The 15,398-nt window shown below is 39.6% G+C and overlaps 2 protein-coding genes across 4 annotated transcripts; one reads left to right on the top strand and one right to left on the bottom strand.

Moving 5' to 3' along the window:
- The first annotated feature begins 260 nt into the window (after positions 1–260).
- poc5 (POC5 centriolar protein homolog (Chlamydomonas)) lies at positions 261–9,063 on the top strand. Of its 3 annotated transcripts, none has more exons than XM_085368167.1 (12): positions 261–344; positions 852–993; positions 1,730–1,840; positions 1,970–2,169; positions 2,989–3,165; positions 3,630–3,734; positions 4,148–4,327; positions 6,002–6,185; positions 7,337–7,470; positions 7,793–7,898; positions 8,037–8,203; positions 8,902–9,063. In XM_085368167.1, the coding sequence occupies exons 1-12, from the start codon at positions 261–263 to the stop codon at positions 9,034–9,036; spliced, it is 1,725 nt and encodes a 574-aa protein (XP_085224293.1). In that variant the 3' UTR covers positions 9,037–9,063. The 3 variants fall into 3 exon arrangements, with proteins under 3 accessions (XP_085224293.1, XP_085224291.1, XP_085224294.1); XM_085368165.1 differs by having other exon boundaries at positions 7,793–7,894; positions 8,033–8,203; XM_085368168.1 differs by having other exon boundaries at positions 852–954; positions 1,745–1,840.
- Positions 9,064–9,465: 402 nt separating this feature from the next.
- Positions 9,466–15,047, bottom strand: ankdd1b (ankyrin repeat and death domain containing 1B). Its single transcript, XM_085368169.1, has 15 exons — positions 14,873–15,047; positions 14,434–14,534; positions 14,233–14,331; positions 14,029–14,127; positions 12,716–12,820; positions 12,525–12,626; positions 12,255–12,353; positions 11,689–11,787; positions 11,244–11,342; positions 11,071–11,169; positions 10,868–10,966; positions 10,580–10,675; positions 10,001–10,202; positions 9,616–9,747; positions 9,466–9,521 (listed from the first exon to the last, which is right to left on the bottom strand). Exons 1-15 carry the CDS (start codon positions 15,045–15,047, stop codon positions 9,466–9,468), a joined length of 1,662 nt encoding a protein of 553 aa, XP_085224295.1.
- Between the last annotated feature and the right edge of the window lie 351 nt (positions 15,048–15,398).

A 15,398-nucleotide genomic window follows, 5' to 3' on the forward strand; every position in this document is an offset into this window, starting at 1 on the left:
TTGAAATAAGTATTAAAGTTTCTTTTATAAATCAAACGCATCCGAATATGTTTTATGTCCATGTACGGTTTGCAAAACAAACAAAAGAGTACCAACGACTATCAATAGCTGCCAAAGATAACGGTGGTGGCCATAGCTGAAATTAAAATAAATACTATATAGTAACATACCAAAGTAGGTCCCGTCCGTATGGCCAGTTATTGATAGCTCATGCTGTGTTATTAAACTAGCACTATGACACTGTATATCTCTGTGTTTAGATGTCCTCAGACGAAGAAGAACCAACCAGTCCTGTTCTCCCCAAAGACTCGGACCGGGGCAGCTCCGTGTCCTCTGAGCTTCAGGTGAAAATGTGCTTTTATTTACACTCATAATTCTATGGAACCATGTTTCCACCACTGGAAAACTATTATTTATTAAAAGGAAATACTCATCTATTTTGTTTTTGTATTAAATGGTAAAAGGACAGATTGTCTAGAAGCTGCTCTGAAAAGGTTTGGATATTAAATTCAACATTTTACACGATTGGTGATTCAGTTTGCTGTTGTCTGAGTCCAACCATTTGAATTAGTCTGCCAACCAAAATCGTGTGTGATATCAGCTTGCTTGAACTAGAACCTTGTGTGAAAGTAGTTTTGCTGTGTTGCAAGTCCAAATGGACTCTGTTAGGTTGAGCAAAGCTTTACATAACATGGTCTTAGCATCACTAGGTGTCAAAATAGAAGAGTCACACTAAAATGTTGTAACCAAAATAAACTGACTTGAAACAATACACAGAAAAATACAAACTGTAATATGCTTCAATTGATATTTGACCACCTTGTTCTTTGTTATTGTTTATCAATTAACAGGATGAGTATGAGGAGCTCCTCCGTTATGCTGTTATCACCCCTAAATTTGACGCGCTTGGCGTTCAGTTGAAGCAGCAGAGCACCTCGCATCTGTCTGCAGCGGGTGGAAATAAAGATGGCACAAAGTTTCAACGTGTACCAGGTATGGTGGCTTCCTCCTGTATGAAGAACACTTTCATACACATGTCTGTGTAGGTTCACAGTCATCTAGGTCATCTTAGTCTAGAGAGCTTAGAAAAAGAGGCAACAAAACAAAACAGACACACAGTTCACCGGGACTGGCTGACTGAAACTGAATATGAGCCCTTCCAGACACTGTCTGCATCAAATGATCGTCTGTCAGAAAGGATTTGGCATCAAAATATGGAGAAAATGTGTGTGTGTATTCATCAGCTTTATATTTTCATCTTTTAAACCAGTGTAAAAGGCTAGATATCAGTCTGTCACATTGTACCCCCTATCTCTTTCCCCTGCAATACCCACATCTTAAACACTCCATCAGTTTCCTCCCCTGTTGTGACTCTCATCTGAGGTTTAGTGCTTTAACTGTCACGGAGTAGTGCACGAGGATGTAGAAAGCAGACGGGCCAATTGGTAATGATCTCCTGGCACTCTGCCCGTACTGCTCTTTAGAGTGCAGGCTTTCTCTTCTCCCTCCCTGCAGAATTTAATTAAGATATTGACATAAATGCTTTCTTGGACAAGGAGCCACACTCATCTTATTTACCACTCTCACCTTCACATTTTCTGCTCTTAACCTGTTTTTTGTTTTCTGACTTTTTTGGATTACATTTTTTAAATCAATCATTTTAATCTATCTTTAGCCACATTTATCTATTCCTCTACCTGCTCACTGTAACTCCTGTATCTTCTTTCAGATTCTGCCATTGAAGCTAAGGATGGGCGGCACTCTAGCAGGAGCCTGAGATCGTCACAGGCCTCCCCCTTGATTGTTGGGCCACACTCGACACACTCAAGAGCCTCTCGTGGTAAAATAATTGTAAAATTTCAGAGAAACAAAATACTTATTATGTGTAACTGTCATAATACTGTTTCATATTCTCAGCCATAGTCTGCCTGTCTGTCTGCGGTTGTGCTTTTTTTTTTTCCCACTCCAGCTGAGAAGATGGCAGGTCATTTGTCTAGCAGGGCGTCACTGCTCTCAGATAATCCCTCAGAGAGGTTACAGGTGGCATCTGAGAGGTCCAGGCCAGATACCCCAGAACCCTTTGAGTTTGTTGTGACAGAGATGTTTATTTCAGAGGAGAACATAAACAAGATGGAGAACATTCTGGACACGTGGAGCAACAACCTGAAGGTTAGTCTGCTTCCACACAGTGTACAACTGTCCTTCACAGCCGCTCGGTTTCTCCTGTGGGCTTTTACATAGCAGCAAACAGCATTGATGCATAGATAGTTTCTGGCATTTTTGATCATAATGATATTTTTCACACTCTTCTTTCTCTGCCATTGTCATTAGAAAGTTATACTATGCCTGTGGTCAGATTAGAGATTATATAGAGGGAATGTGTCTGAGCCTCAGGATGACTTTTTGAAAAGGATGACACCTCGCTGCTCTTCATGGAACCGTTGACCTTTTAACTGTGTTTCCTGGAGACATTATTCTAAAGGAAATGGGTGTCTCCATGTGGGTGTCCATCCTGCCCTTTTCCTCTGATTTTGTACAGCTCATTCATGGAGAGCAGATGACAGCCAATCACCTGCTAAGCTGTGCAAAGCTTAATCTAAGAAAAAAGCAGTACCAGCCAGAAGGAGAAGGAGATGTGGGTTAAATAGTACACTCGTGTGTTGAGGGAGGGGTTTGAAAGTTCTTCTAAACCTGGAACTACACATCAGAACTGTAAAATAATACATCTCTGGTAGAAAACTCTTACACTCTGTGCAGTAGCATAAATCTGGCTTAAGGTTGCTGGACTTCAGATGTCAAGAACTGAGTCCAGCAAAAGAAAACTTAGAGATGAATTCTTCAAGATTTCTGTGTTGTGCAGTTGCATCTGTCTGGCACACCTGTTCATGTAATTTAAAAGCAACTACAGATATTTGTACAGATGCTCATGTTTGCTAAAGTAGAGTAATGAACACATTGTGACAGCCCAACCCTCTATTCCCTAATTAGTCAAATGTGCTGACGGAGCTACGGAAGTGGAAGTTGGCCTTCGTTGAGCAACACAAGCTGGAGATGATGAAGGAGAGGGAGAGGCATGCAGCCCAGACAGCTGGCCTGAAGTCAGAGCTAGATAGCCTTAAACAGCTATTACAAACCTATGAAACCTCCAACCAAAGGAAAGATGAGGTGACTACACGTCTGTTTATTTGCTTTATCTAGTAAATCATTTAGCTGTTTGTTATCAGGTAATTTGCAGAATAATTTGTCATTTATTTAATCACCTGTTGTTGTTTTTTGTTTGTTTTTTTTGTTTTTTGTTTTTTGTCAACAAAACACGAAAAAACTGTAAAAACACCCATTACAAAATCATGGACTCCAAGCTGACATCAACTAATGTCTCGTGTCTCTAGGAGACTAGAGTGCAAAAATATTATATTTAGTGCAATGAAAGGCAAAAAAAAGACTTTTACATTTAAGGTCCTCATATCAGTGTTTTGTTAGGCCCCTATATACGTCTTTATTAATTAATTTGCACATTATGCCTTGCATGCCTGTGTAAAAACAAACAAAAATTTAAAAAAAAATTCAAGAAGCACTCTACTTCCTTCCTTTTTTTTAAACCAATGGGCTTGTTTTGTGGACTCTTTCAGGTTATCGGGAACCTGAGCCAAGTACTGGACAGACAGAAAGAAAAGCTTGAGAAGATGAGGGCCTTCACCCACTGGAGACTCCAGCACATCGAGGCCAAAGAAGAGGTATGGTGTTTAAGAAGATTTCAAAACCTTTTGACATGATATTTTAGAAGTTGCTTGTGACATTAGAAATGCTCATCAAATAGTAAAACCCATCTCTACCTTTAAATTGTCAGAGTAACAGAGATTTTTGCTACGTCCAAACTACTGGTTTACTAAATTTTGTGCTCCCCCCCCCCCCCCCCCCCCCCCCCCCCACTGTTGCTGTTTTTTCAATGTGAACTTTCATACAAGTGTTGGTGATTTACTTAACTCATCGGGTAATGCCATTCCTTAAAAATGACCAATTCATATTTTTGTATAAACCACGACATAAAATTCATGACGAGAACGAATGCAGCTGCACAGGAGTGACTTATAGACGTAATTATTGCCTTGTAAATATTACAAATCACAGCCCTGTGGTTCCCCGCCAGGCTCGTTCTTCTCAGGTGGCACAGCAGCACTACAATTTGCAGCTGAAGAAGAAGGTGTGGTTTGCCTGGCAGTCTCTGATCCAGAAACACTGGAAAGTCAAGGTGGAGAGAGCTTGCCGTTCAAGGGCTGAAGAGGTCTGCTCCCAGATGACTGTGGAGTATGAGGCTAAGCTAGCAGAGGTCAGTACATGTGGGACAGTGTGTCTAAGATGAGGCTGTAATGCTCACTTTAAACTGAAACTCTCTGCATTTAAGTAAATGAGCATCCCACTTTTGTTAGTATATCATGGTAAATGGACTGGTTTTCAGCTCTGTTTGAGCACTGAGTGCTATCTTACTACAAGCCACATTCACTCTTACAGACACATTCATACAAGCAGTTTTTTCTATGCCTAAACACTTTCGTCCTGACATTCAAACACTTACACGGATGCATCAGGTTCTGCTGAGTAGGGGATTGAACCATCAACTTTCAGATCATTATATAACCCACTCAGTGTTGGGAAGGTTACTTTTAAAATGTATTCCACTACAGATTACAGAATACATGCCCCAAAAGCGTATTTTGTAATGTATTCCGTTACGTTACTCAATGACAGTAACGTATTCTGAATACTTTGGATAACTTAATAATATTATCATGCTTTTTACAACTACATGAATGTACTATTACTGTGTGATTTATTACTGTTACTGAAATACCAATACCAACTAGATTTTTAAATCTTATTATAAAATGAGTAACAGTAGGGTGGACAGTAGGTAAGGCTGCACTTTTTGCAGCGATCTCGTATAGAAAACTATTTTGTGTGTATCTAAAACAGGTCTGTGGCTCCGAACCGTAGTAAAGGGACCTCTGGCTAATATGTCGGGTTCCGTGTCGGGCTCGTAGCCGAAAACTAGCTTTACTTTGTTGTCTGAGTCAACGTTTCTAGCGAGAGACAGAGAAAGGCGTTGAAAGGCTGCTCCAGCGGAACTTATTGTTTCGGAGGAAAACACGAACACAGTGTACAGTCGAGTCTTAATAGCTCACAACTGGGCTCGTCAGGCACTCTTTTTGGCTGCAGTGGTTATTATTATATTTGCATGCTTCCAGCTCCCGTTTCGGGTCGGTTGCAACTCGTACTTTTCAACTCTTTTTCTCCCTCCCTCGCGCTCACAGACACATAACGGGTATGGCGGTCCATTCTCCCTGCAGCACGGACTACACTGCCCATGAGGCTACATTCTTTAGGGCGATGACTGTAACACTCTGCCTATTGCCTTCATATTAAATCATTTTTGTGAATAATTTTAAAAAATATTTCTTCACCTCGTTATGCGGGCCACAAGTAGAGGTGACATGGGCCACGAGATTGAGACACAGGCATTGGAGCCTCTTAATGCGTGTTTTCTTTGGGTTTCCACCAGCGTGGAATTACCAAAAATAGAGAGCATAGCCTAACATATGAAACAAGAAAAGACCGCCGTGTAATCCATTTATTTCAATATCACCTTTTTAAACGGTAACTGTAATGGATTACAGTTACTCATGTTTTGTATTTTAAATACATAACGCTGGTGCATGTATTCCGTTACTCCCCAACACTGAACCCAGTCTACCACCTTAATTACTGTGAATTACTTCTGTGTGCTCTCCAAATCACTGTAGAGCCCGTGCCGATGGTGAAACCAAAAATACATCCTACATAGGGCTTCATGTTTTCGTGTTTTTATTAGGCTGTAACATAATAAATCAGTTTTTTTTTGTTTGTTTTTTTAATGCACATCTTGTGTTTTTCTTCTTTTTAAAAAATAATTATATAGAAAGATAATTCGACAATTCTTTCTATCCTTTGCTACCTGTGTGCACAGCACTGTGAGGCTATAGAGCGGGCACAGGCGGAGATTCAGAGACTACGATTAGAGCGAGAGCGATATGAAGAATCCATGAAGAAAGCCTTCATGAGGGGTGTATGTGCTCTCAACATGGAGGCGCTCAGCATGTTTCACTCTACAGAAGGACGAGCAGAACAACCTCCAGCTCATGATCAGCATGGTTTGTAGTAAATTTGTGGCCTGTGGAGAAAAACATTTATCTTCGTAGAAATGTAGCACACTAAAGCATGTACTGCTAGGATGATATATAGACTGATGCTCTATACAATGTACCGTGGTTGCATCGTGGGCCTTGCCTCTGCGGTGTATTGATTTAGCGCAGTTTTGGAGATTGAAACAAAAAGACAAGATGGAAACAGCATTTTTCCAATAGAGTGCAGCCATGTGCTATTGACGTTTGTTAAGATTTATGATTGAGAGGAGGGAATGGGGTCTTTGCACTTTACTTGAAAGCCTCATTTAATGAAGTTAAATCTGTGAATATGCTCAGCACTGCGCAAAAGGTACTTTGCACAGGTTGGCAAGCTTAATGTGGCAATGAAAAATTGGTTGATAAAATTTAAAACCCTTTTGAACCATGTTAAGAATCATGTAATGAATGAATGAATGAATGTTAGTTAGTTGTATGTAAATGCTGGGAAGATTGGATTAAGAGCTTTGGACTATTACCTGACACTTCAGTAGAAAACCTTAAACTCGGACCAGCGGTGTTTAAAATACTAGCATCATATGATTATCACCAAGATGTCCCACTGGCATGAGTTGGGAAAAATATCTCATCATTATATTTACACCACCTGTCGTCAGATTTGTTGTCTGAATCTGTTTTTGTTTTTTGTTGATACCATGGCTGCTGGACTTGGATCTTACTATCTTTAGCATGTAGAAATGAAGCCTAGCATGGGCATCTGCTCATCCATCTGCTTTCAGGTTTAATGAGTCTTCCAAACTGAAATGTATGTTAATACGATGCTGTCAGCCAGGGCGGTTAATTGATTACCCTTTCCTGTTGCTTTAAAAATGAGCACTTTTTTTTTTCCCTTTGGATTTTTTTTTTTAAACTGCACATATTTATATATTTTATACTTTATAGGACTTTTGCAGAAGTTATGAATCCCCAGCTCCTGCTACACCTGTGGTTTAAAATGGGTACTTTATGTGTCATCTGACAAGCAAGAGATCATTGAAATATTCCAATTCAAATACAAACACAGGATTTCCAGTTTAAAGGGGGATTTTTGTGTAACTACAATAAAAATGAGTTATTACTGAGTCCTAATGACTCAATGAAGGTTTCTTTTTGTGTCGTAGTTCCTCTGCCTCGTGAGGATGAGCGTGGCTCCTCTGCCATGGCTCAGCTCCAGCCATATGCCACCTCTTCCACACAGTTCAGTCCAGTCCATTTTGACCACCCAGGCCCGTCGCACAGTGAAGCAGATGATGTGGCAAGTCACTGTTAATTTATAATGAAAACACACCATAGTACAGTGTCTTTCCAAATCACTCGTGGTTCTTGAAATTTATTTATTGAATGTTAAGCATGTCCTTTCACGTGGATCATTTTGTTCTTTTGATTATTTATTACTTTATGTCGCAGACAATTCTGGCTTCACATATAAATCATGTGATTGCCCTAAAAAAGAAAAATTTGTAGAGCAGTCTTGAATTTCCTTTGTTATACTTTTTGTTTAAATTAGATGCACTATGACTAACTTCCTCTAAATCCCAAATCCTGATCCTGTGTTCACTTGTTGCCTTTATTTGTAGATGGGCTCTGGTGCCCCCATGTCCCAAGAAGAAGCACTCCCTCCCACTACAGTGGTGCACAGCTCACTCCCTCTTGGGGGAATTGCAAGTTCCCACAAAAAGGTTAGTGTCAGACATATAGAGACAAACTACCAACAGCAGCTGAATCTATGTCCTGCTTTGTTGTCTGTACTGTGCCATCTAAAGCTCTTCATCAAAAATCACATTTGTATATAACACTAAAAATATTGCTTGTTTTAGGTAGGTACTCGTGTCGTCACAGCAAGTCAACAAAAATCCTCAAAGACTGTAATGGCTCGTGTCACTGCGCGCCATGAGATCAGTAAGGTGGGACGTAGCAGCCTGCAGGTGATGGGAGTGGCTCCACCCATGAGCTCTGTGGTAGTCGAACGGCATCATCCTGTTACGCAGGTATGTGATGTGATGCATCGATACTGTTCCTTTATGAGTCTTGCAGTCATATACTTATGAATCTTTGCACAGTTTTAGCTTCAAGGTCATGTTGTTGCGTATCTCGGACCACATCTAGCACAGCTCTTGCTTTTAGACTGCTCCCTCTAGGGTTTTCAAGTGACTTTGCACTTAAACCCTACACTTAAATTTGTATTATTTTTCACATCAGCTGGTTTCTCCAGGACCTTATAGTTGATGTCTGCATTGATAATCTGACTCTCGAGGACTCACCAGAGCACCAAAGTTTTATACTGGAAACTGCAGTTTGGTCTTTGGGTTTTACCCAAACTCTTATCACCAATAAAAATTCTGTCACCTTGAAACAAAAGTTGATGTTTTGGGTGTTTTTTTTGGTCAGTGGGGAAATCTCAGTTCCCAGTGCAAATGGTGATAATCGGACTGATCTTAAAAAAATAAAATCAGGTATGCTGGAAGCAGTCCAGGGGTGCATGAGAAGATGCCTACATCATAGGAATTAAAACAACAGACTTTAATATTTTTGTGCTGTTTGATTTTTGTTTTTCTATAAGCAAAATCACTTAACTTTATAAAGGTACCCTTTATTTTTCACGTTGTTCAAATGCAACTTTGTTTATGTAAATTAGAAAAGCAATTTAAACTTTTTTTTTGTTTGTTTGTTTTTTGCTTTCTTTTAGCTCACCATTGGGCAAGCCACAGCTGCTAAATTTCCAAGCTCCTCCCAAAAGGGCCACATGTCCACTGCAGGCAGAGCCTCCTCCAGAATGCACAGCAGCACCTGTCACACACACTCCATCAAAGTAGTTGACTGATGACACGCACATATGTCAAAGATCTTCCTTAAGACCAGCTATGCAAAAATCCAAATTGATGGAATTTTCTGTCTTGATATGAAGGGGATATATATATATATATATATATATATATATATATATATATATATATATATATATATATATATATATGAGAATGTAATTATTACAGATGGAACAAAAGTTCAGAGAATTCCAAAATGAACATTTATTACTTTGCTTTAAATTGTGCACAGATAACTGTGTACTGAAGTGTACTGCAAGGCGACCATCCAACAGCACATGTTGTTTACTTGACGAAACCAAAGCTATATGCTAATTGTGTGACGCACAACGTTATTTTTAAAATAAATTATTTCACTGCAGTAGTCCTGTAGAGATGCTTCGTTGACAGTGATGCGAACATTGTAAATACTGCAGTGTTCCTCTTCATGAAATGGTACATCTTTTACTGCTGACTTGCTCTGCCTCCAGTCGAATCTTATCTGAAAGACGAACATTTGATGAAGTAAAACTTTGGAACAGGCGGTGCAGAAGACATAAATTTCTGTTTATCGCATACTTGTTAACAGAGTGTACCTGCAGCTTTCGTGTTCCCAGTGCAGATGAGGCCCTGGTAGAGGTCTTTAGCAGGGGCCTTCAGAGCCAGCTCCTCCCCATGAAGCCAGATCAGCAGCATTCTGTTCCCATGCTCTTGATAGCTGTGCTGACCTGCAGGTAAACGCACAACCCTTTAAGTTCAGAAAAAAAGGTCAACCTGCAAAAAAATACCCTAAAGATACCAAATTACAACTTGGAAAATAAGCTGTAAAAATTTCAATGTCATACTGGGATATTCATTTTTTTACCTAAGATTTCAGGGTATTTAATTAATGTGTTTGATTCAAGAAGGTTAAGTTAGATTTTCAGAGGGTTGCCAAATGCACAGCAGAAACCTGCCCTGTCAGTGTGTGAGTTATGGCACCTGTCCATTGCTCCTCGATGGCAGACACTTGGTCCTGAGTAAAGTCCCAGTGTGTTGCCAGTCTTTTCCAGTCTCCTGGTTTCAGCAGCTTGTACGCCAGGCGCCAAGCCATCGAATACAGCTCCTTGTTCTCACTGCGGCGGTCAAATTTGAACGTCAGTGCATGCTCGGTGCGAACAATCTCATTAAGCTCAGGGTTAGCCTGAAAGGGCAATTAAATCATGTCAGCAGGCTGATAAAGGCCACACTCTCCAGACAACAGAGGGGCACAGGAAGAAAATTTTGGCAAGACACTAACACGTATGATTAGCAATATAAATGTCAGAGTGAAACATTTTGAAAATCAATAATGGAGGAGAATAAGGCATATTCTTAATTAAACTGATGATAAATCGTATGTCGAATGTTTCTGGGCTCCGAATCACTTTTACAGTGAATGCTTTAATAGAATTAGAGGGGATTCAGCTAATCGAGGATGTGACACTGAATCATTCATGGTGAAAGTAATTATTGATTTCAAAGCATCGCGAATGGATTATGCTCGTGAAAGTTACAAGTATCATTTGATTATCCCCTCACCTTTTTCTGGTCATAGTATCGTTCTGCTTTGATGATCATGTCCACAATGTTTACCTCATCTGCTCTGGCTGCAACACCCAGAGCAGTCTTACCCTGCTACTCCGAATCCAGCATGTACAGTGAAAAACAAATTCAATTAGAACCGCAAGAGATTGCATTTAGTTTGATTTTTCTTGTATTTTCAATGTATCATGCTGCGACAAAGGCTTACATTAATTATCATTTTTTTGCTGTTTGGATAGCATTAGTATACAGTTTAATTTTATTAATATGACAAATGCATCTTACCCGGTCCTTGACTGTTATATCAGGCCCAGCTTTAAGAAGCATTTCCACAACCTCAGCTTTGGCAGTCTCAGCAGCAATGTGCATAGCTGTCTGGGACCTCTAACAGTCCAAAGCATGACACGACATAACGATACGCAGGAATTAGTTTGTCTACATTATGTTCATGGATGCTTTATTTTACTGTCTTAGGCAGGAGCTTGTACCTTATCTGTGGCATTGATATTGCAGCCAGCCTCCAATAGGTAGTAGATAACAGGGATGTGACTGTTCTTCACTGCCAGGTGGAGAGGTGTCTCTAGATCCTGAGAGCAATAATATTATGCTTCATAAAAGATGGATTACTCTGCCACTGCCTCCTATCTGGTTGTTTACTTACCTGATTTTGAAAGTCCGCCTGGGCATTGTACTGTAAGAGAACTTGAACAAGAGCCGCGTCTCCTTTTTCTGCAACTGTATGGAGAGCGCTGCATTTGGCCTACAAAGAGTACAAAGTGAGTGCAGTTGTACTGTCTAGAAGAATCTTTAAAAACTGATTTTGTTTATAACATATTTTTCAGGATAAACACCATAATGCATATTATATTAGTAGTACGGTTAAAAGCAGAACAGTAGAAAAGGTATTTAGTCATTTGAATCTACACAGTACCAAAAAACGCCAAGAAAATACACCGGTACACAAACAAAAGTTACCAAAGAAAACACATGATTTTCTGAACTTGCATGTTATGAACAGTGATTACTGTAAGTATTTGATGTGTGTATTTTTCTCTTAGCTTGCACTGGTTCAGTAAAACTTGGCCGGGTATACTGCCTGAACGTACCACTGTGAGTATGTTAGGGTCACAACCGGCCTCCAGCAGGACCTGAGCACATTCTTCCTGACCGTGGTCTGCAGCCTGGTACAGAGCAGTCTCACCATCCTGCAGCACAAAACATCCGTCAGCAATGATGCAAATGGAAAATTCTTCTAACATAATTAACATTTTAAGTTATTATCATCATTATTATTATTATTATTAGTTATAACAAAGTAGAATTTCTTTACACTAAGGGAACGTTGGCTTGGATCATTCAATTAAATGCCAGCAAATAAATTAGTTACTGCAGATCTTTTGGGGGGTAAGGTTTTGTAATTATCTCTTACTTTAATGCATCATTAAGCCACATCAGTACTAATACAAAGGAACACATTTATCATGTTCAGTTTACCTGTTACCTGCCAAAGTTCGATCCAGAAAGCTAAATGTGTCATTATACTAACTGGTAGATGTTTGATTCATCTCAATTGATCCCAAGTGGAGCCAGCATCCAGCAGGGGATTAGCCGCTGAGCTCACACTGTCACAAACCAAACCGTGATAGAGAGGATGTTTGCACTGATTGTCTACCATATTGACTTCATCCCGAGTATCAAAGCTCTGCAGCAGCAGTTGGACGACATCCAAGTGGCCGTTCCTGGCAGCTAAGTGCAGGGGCGTGTCCCCTCTCTGGCAGAAGGGAGGGAGGGAAACAGCTTGCATCAAAGAGTGTTTGACTTTGAGCTTTCTTGCAGGTGTGACACTGAAATGTGCACTCAAGGCACACGTGAGCATAAACAGCCATATAGCCTACTCGGAAATAGATGCAGAAAAATCGCACAAATAAGTCCTCGTGCACACCTTGTTGGGCTTCATGGTGGCCATGTTGTATGGCTCCATGAGCACCTGTAACATCTTAACACACCCGTGCTCTGCTGCCAGTGCAAATGCTCGGTGTCCTGACTGAAACACAAGAAAAGAGGCTCAGGTAATCACATGTAGTGCATGCAAAATGAAATTTGCCACACAATTGTTTTGTGCAAGTTGCATACCAGGTCATCCTTGTCAAGTTCTTTCATCTGCAGGTCATTTACAATGTAGTCTACGATTTCAGTATGGTTGTTGATGGCAGCACAGTGCAAAATATTGAGTCCTTCCTGAAACAAATAACTTTTTCTGTTAAATCAGGCAGGGCGCTGTTTGAGAATTTACAATGAAAACCAAATTCAACTTGAACCGTATTTGAAAATGGAAAGCCACAGTGTAAAAGATACAGTATAACGAAAGCAAAAATGGACAAACTACAACGTGTAGCTTGTGGTTTAATTTCCTTGAAATTTAGCGCACTTGAAAACTTACAAACAGGTGCGCGAGAACAAGAGGGTATATTTAAAATTAAACAAATTATACTTAAATTCGAACGTCGAAATGCTTTATGGTTATAGCATTGTCAGAAATATGTGCCACTAAACATTACATTTTAGTTATTTATAATTTGATGTGAATTTTTCAACTCATATAATTACATATGGATGTGAATTACACAGATTAAGCTTAAATGTATTTGTGAAACTGAATTTCGAAACTTTACAAAATTAAAATTAATCAAAACTTCACACCATATTACTTTTATTACTTTTCGTTTCTCAGAACTAAAATCCAGTTCTCATAACTCAAACTCAGTTTTTGCAATTCAAATTCAGTTTTCTGGGAGAAGCATCAGGGTTTCTGAGGAAGGGCAGCCGACCACAGATTCACACACAAACTCTTCAAGCAGTCGGGGCAATATTAGGATGTTAGGCTACTCAATAATATTGTTTGACATTACCAAGGTTATTATAAACATATTACAAAACTAGATGGGGGGGCGCTAACTACTGAGTCAACTGCTTTCAAAATTCTTTTGTTGTTTTTATTGTAATACCTGTACTGATTTTCCTGAAACAAATGCAAAATAAACATTTTAGCCAATACAGAACTGGAATGTAACTTTAGACGTTACTATTTAAAATTGCTTAGAGGATACATTTTGTCCTGTCTTTTTAAAATGCTCTGAATTGACCAACTGCTTTCAAATATTTACAGTATAGTTGCACAGTAAACTCAGAAAAAGTATATAGTACTTTAAGGGGTATTACAGGAGATGTTGCAGGCTATATTATTAAGTGTTACTGAAAATTAAAAGTTTAAATAGTATAGATAATAAAATATCTGAATCGCAGTGTGTTGTTTTGAGAGGGTGTTTGTGCAAAATCTAAAAGGAAAACAAAAAACCCCCCAATGGGATTCATTTCTCAGTTTAAGGGTATTTCATCTCTGTTGGTTAGTGAGAAGCAATAGAGGAGAATTCTTCCTTCTACTTCACCTCGTTCTCAGCCTTCTGTTCTGCTCCAGCCTGCACTAATAATTTCAGGATGTCCAAACTGCCAAACCAGGCAGCCAAATGAATGGGTGCTACGCCGTACTGTCAGACACAGAACACAAAATGGTAGTAGCCGACTTGGAGACATTACATAACATATTGTCCTTGGCTCAAATCCTCGCATCTAACATCTTAAAATCCTCCCACCTTGTCCTTTTGGTCCACTTTGACCCTTCGCTGTAACAGCAGCTTAACAGCTTCTTTGTTTGTGCAAGCTACTGCAAAGTGAAGGGCAGTCCTATTTTGCTGAGGAAGACAAAATAATCAACATGTTATCAGTTTAATGAAAGTTTATTCAGTGATTGGGTCTGTTTGGCTAATGCAGATACTTTATCTTTTCAGACGCACCACATTCTTTACGTTGGCATTTAAGCCTTTTCCAAGATCCGTCATGGTCTCCACATCGTTCCTCTTAGCTGCTTCGATAAACTCCTTCTCAGCCTCAAGCACTACATAACACAGTAGACAAGCCTTAATACATGGCTTTTTTCATACATAATTAATTGTGTTAATACATATTAGACAGCAGGATTATATCACAACATAGAGTAAAGTGAACTAAGATGGTGAGATTTTCAACATTACTACCTACACACCCACATAGCAAATACAGTGTTTTTCCTTGGAAGGAAACTGTCACACCTCACTTCAGTGACAAACATTAGAAACTCAAGTGCTCGGTTCTTGAATCTGCTACATTTACTACACTTTCTACGTCTTTTCTGTCATATAAAGCACAAAAAGCTTGTTTATTCTTTTTACGTTTTTTTTTCTCTTGGATACTCACACATCTCTACGTCATCAAAACTGTTGTCCGTCTCTTTGTTTGAATGCTTGTTCAGAGCAAAGTCACTGAATCCCCTCACAGTCTCTGGTCTTATCCACTTTCGAGGGTCCAGATTCTCCTTTTTAGGAGAATGTTTCTCAATCATCCTCTTCAGAGCCATAGCTTTTTTTTCCATTTGGAGGCTCTTACAACAAAGCCACACTTTGTGTATTAAACAGTATAGGTTATATCCTGAAAACAGTCTACCTCAGTTCCAGAGGAAAAAGATCGCACACCCGTAAAGAAAGCCAGTGTTATCCAATTTCAAAGTTCTGATCTTCATAGAGCCAAGAGCGAGGAAGTGTATGGTAGTGTACTCCTTACTTTAGTGCCGCAGGGCTGATCCGTATTTACTTTACTAGCTCACACCCTAGAGATCCCCGGTGATAGTAACAGGTTTATTAAACATGACACATTTCACTTTGACTAGTCAGTGGCACAGCTGTGGCTATATTATGGCTCGAGTAACATGAGGAATTTATACCAA

The sequence above is a fragment of the Diplotaxodon limnothrissa genome, linkage group LG12, assembly GCF_057381915.1.
Source record: "Diplotaxodon limnothrissa isolate DT_005_m linkage group LG12, D_limnothrissa_male_GT1.1, whole genome shotgun sequence".
Lineage (NCBI taxonomy): Eukaryota > Metazoa > Chordata > Actinopteri > Cichliformes > Cichlidae > Diplotaxodon > Diplotaxodon limnothrissa.